General features: G+C 40.2%; 1 protein-coding gene across 1 annotated transcript in view; it reads left to right on the forward strand.

The window, feature by feature from the left end:
* Positions 1-647: 647 nt before the first annotated feature.
* The window catches only part of LOC103807016 (V-set and transmembrane domain-containing protein 2A-like), a gene marked incomplete at its 3' end in the record, with an annotated part of 2,945 nt that continues 2,385 nt past the window's right edge, over positions 648-1,207 (forward strand). The window contains exon 1 of the mRNA XM_009079734.1: positions 648-1,140. Coding sequence (XP_009077982.1) covers positions 1,062-1,140 — 79 coding nt within the window. The remainder of the gene's footprint in view (positions 1,141-1,207) is intronic.

Consider the following 1,207-nt stretch of genomic DNA (forward strand, 5'->3'; position numbering starts at 1 on the left):
GTGTACATATATATAAATTACTATGAGTAATCTGAAAGATATCAAAATCCATTTTTATCTAGCTAAATATTTTTTTCTGTAAAAATCTGTATAATGCCACCAAAGCACACTCTAAGTATCATCCTCTTTATCTGTCTTTGAAGGCAAAATGAAGAACATTTTAATGCAAGATGCTAGAAGCACAGTTATTTGGAGCAGGCAATAGCGAGTGCAATAGGATTATCAAGTAACTATTTTCCCCTCAGACCCTGTAAGAGGGAGAGAAAAGCAGAAAACAGAAACAGCTTAACTCACCAAAAATCAAACCACTGCATTGCCCTCTTAGCCACTGAGTGTTTTTGGATGTAAGACGGAAAATTACATCAGTACAATAAAGGTTCCCTGCTCTCTCTACAATCATAAGCTGTACACTATGGGGGAAAAGAAAAAAAAAAACCACAAAAAATGCACACAGCTTTACCCCAGCGTCAGAGCCAGTAGAAGTCAGAACAGGTATAGAGGTGTAAAGAACAGGGAGGGAGAGGGAAGGGTTAAAGGCATTATCGCAGCCATTAGAGGGAAAAGTTGAAGCAATACAAGCACAGTATACTTCTATTCCCCCCCCTCCCCCTTTCTTTCCCCAACTCCTCTCTTCCCAAGCTGGATCAGTGTGCAGGGAGGGCAGTCATCACGCCATCCTGAGCAGCAAGAGCTGACGTTGGACGAAGCTGCCAGGTAGCTGAAAAAAGGCACAGAAGGCAGCTGATACCCACTTTTCAACGGTTTGTGTTTTTTTTAGTCTGAATCTGGACTTCAAGCAACACAGCGCCTGAGACAGCTCATCTGAACCACACTGTATTGCAATACTCGCTCTTCTCAAAGAAAAAGACTCCACTGAGTAGCAGAATGCTGCCAGTGTCGCAGCTAGGGCTACAATACAGAGCCTTTTTGTAACATTACAAATTTCTTTCTGCTCATATATTTAGAGATACATAGATACACTCATATATCAGTTCTTTCTTTTTTTTGAGGGGACTTTTGGCTTTTTTTTTTTTACCCTGATGTGACTTATTCATCTTGGAATGATGGGGATCTTTCTAGCTTATGTTGGATTCATTTTCTTTTCAGTTATGTATATTCAACAAGGACTTTCTACCCAAGGTAAGATCACTTATTGTCAAATACGTGTGTGTGTGTGGTTTTCTATGCTAAAACAGCCTGAGAATGG

The sequence above is a fragment of the Acanthisitta chloris genome, unplaced genomic scaffold, assembly GCF_000695815.1.
Source record: "Acanthisitta chloris isolate BGI_N310 unplaced genomic scaffold, ASM69581v1 scaffold4558, whole genome shotgun sequence".
NCBI lineage: Eukaryota > Metazoa > Chordata > Aves > Passeriformes > Acanthisittidae > Acanthisitta > Acanthisitta chloris.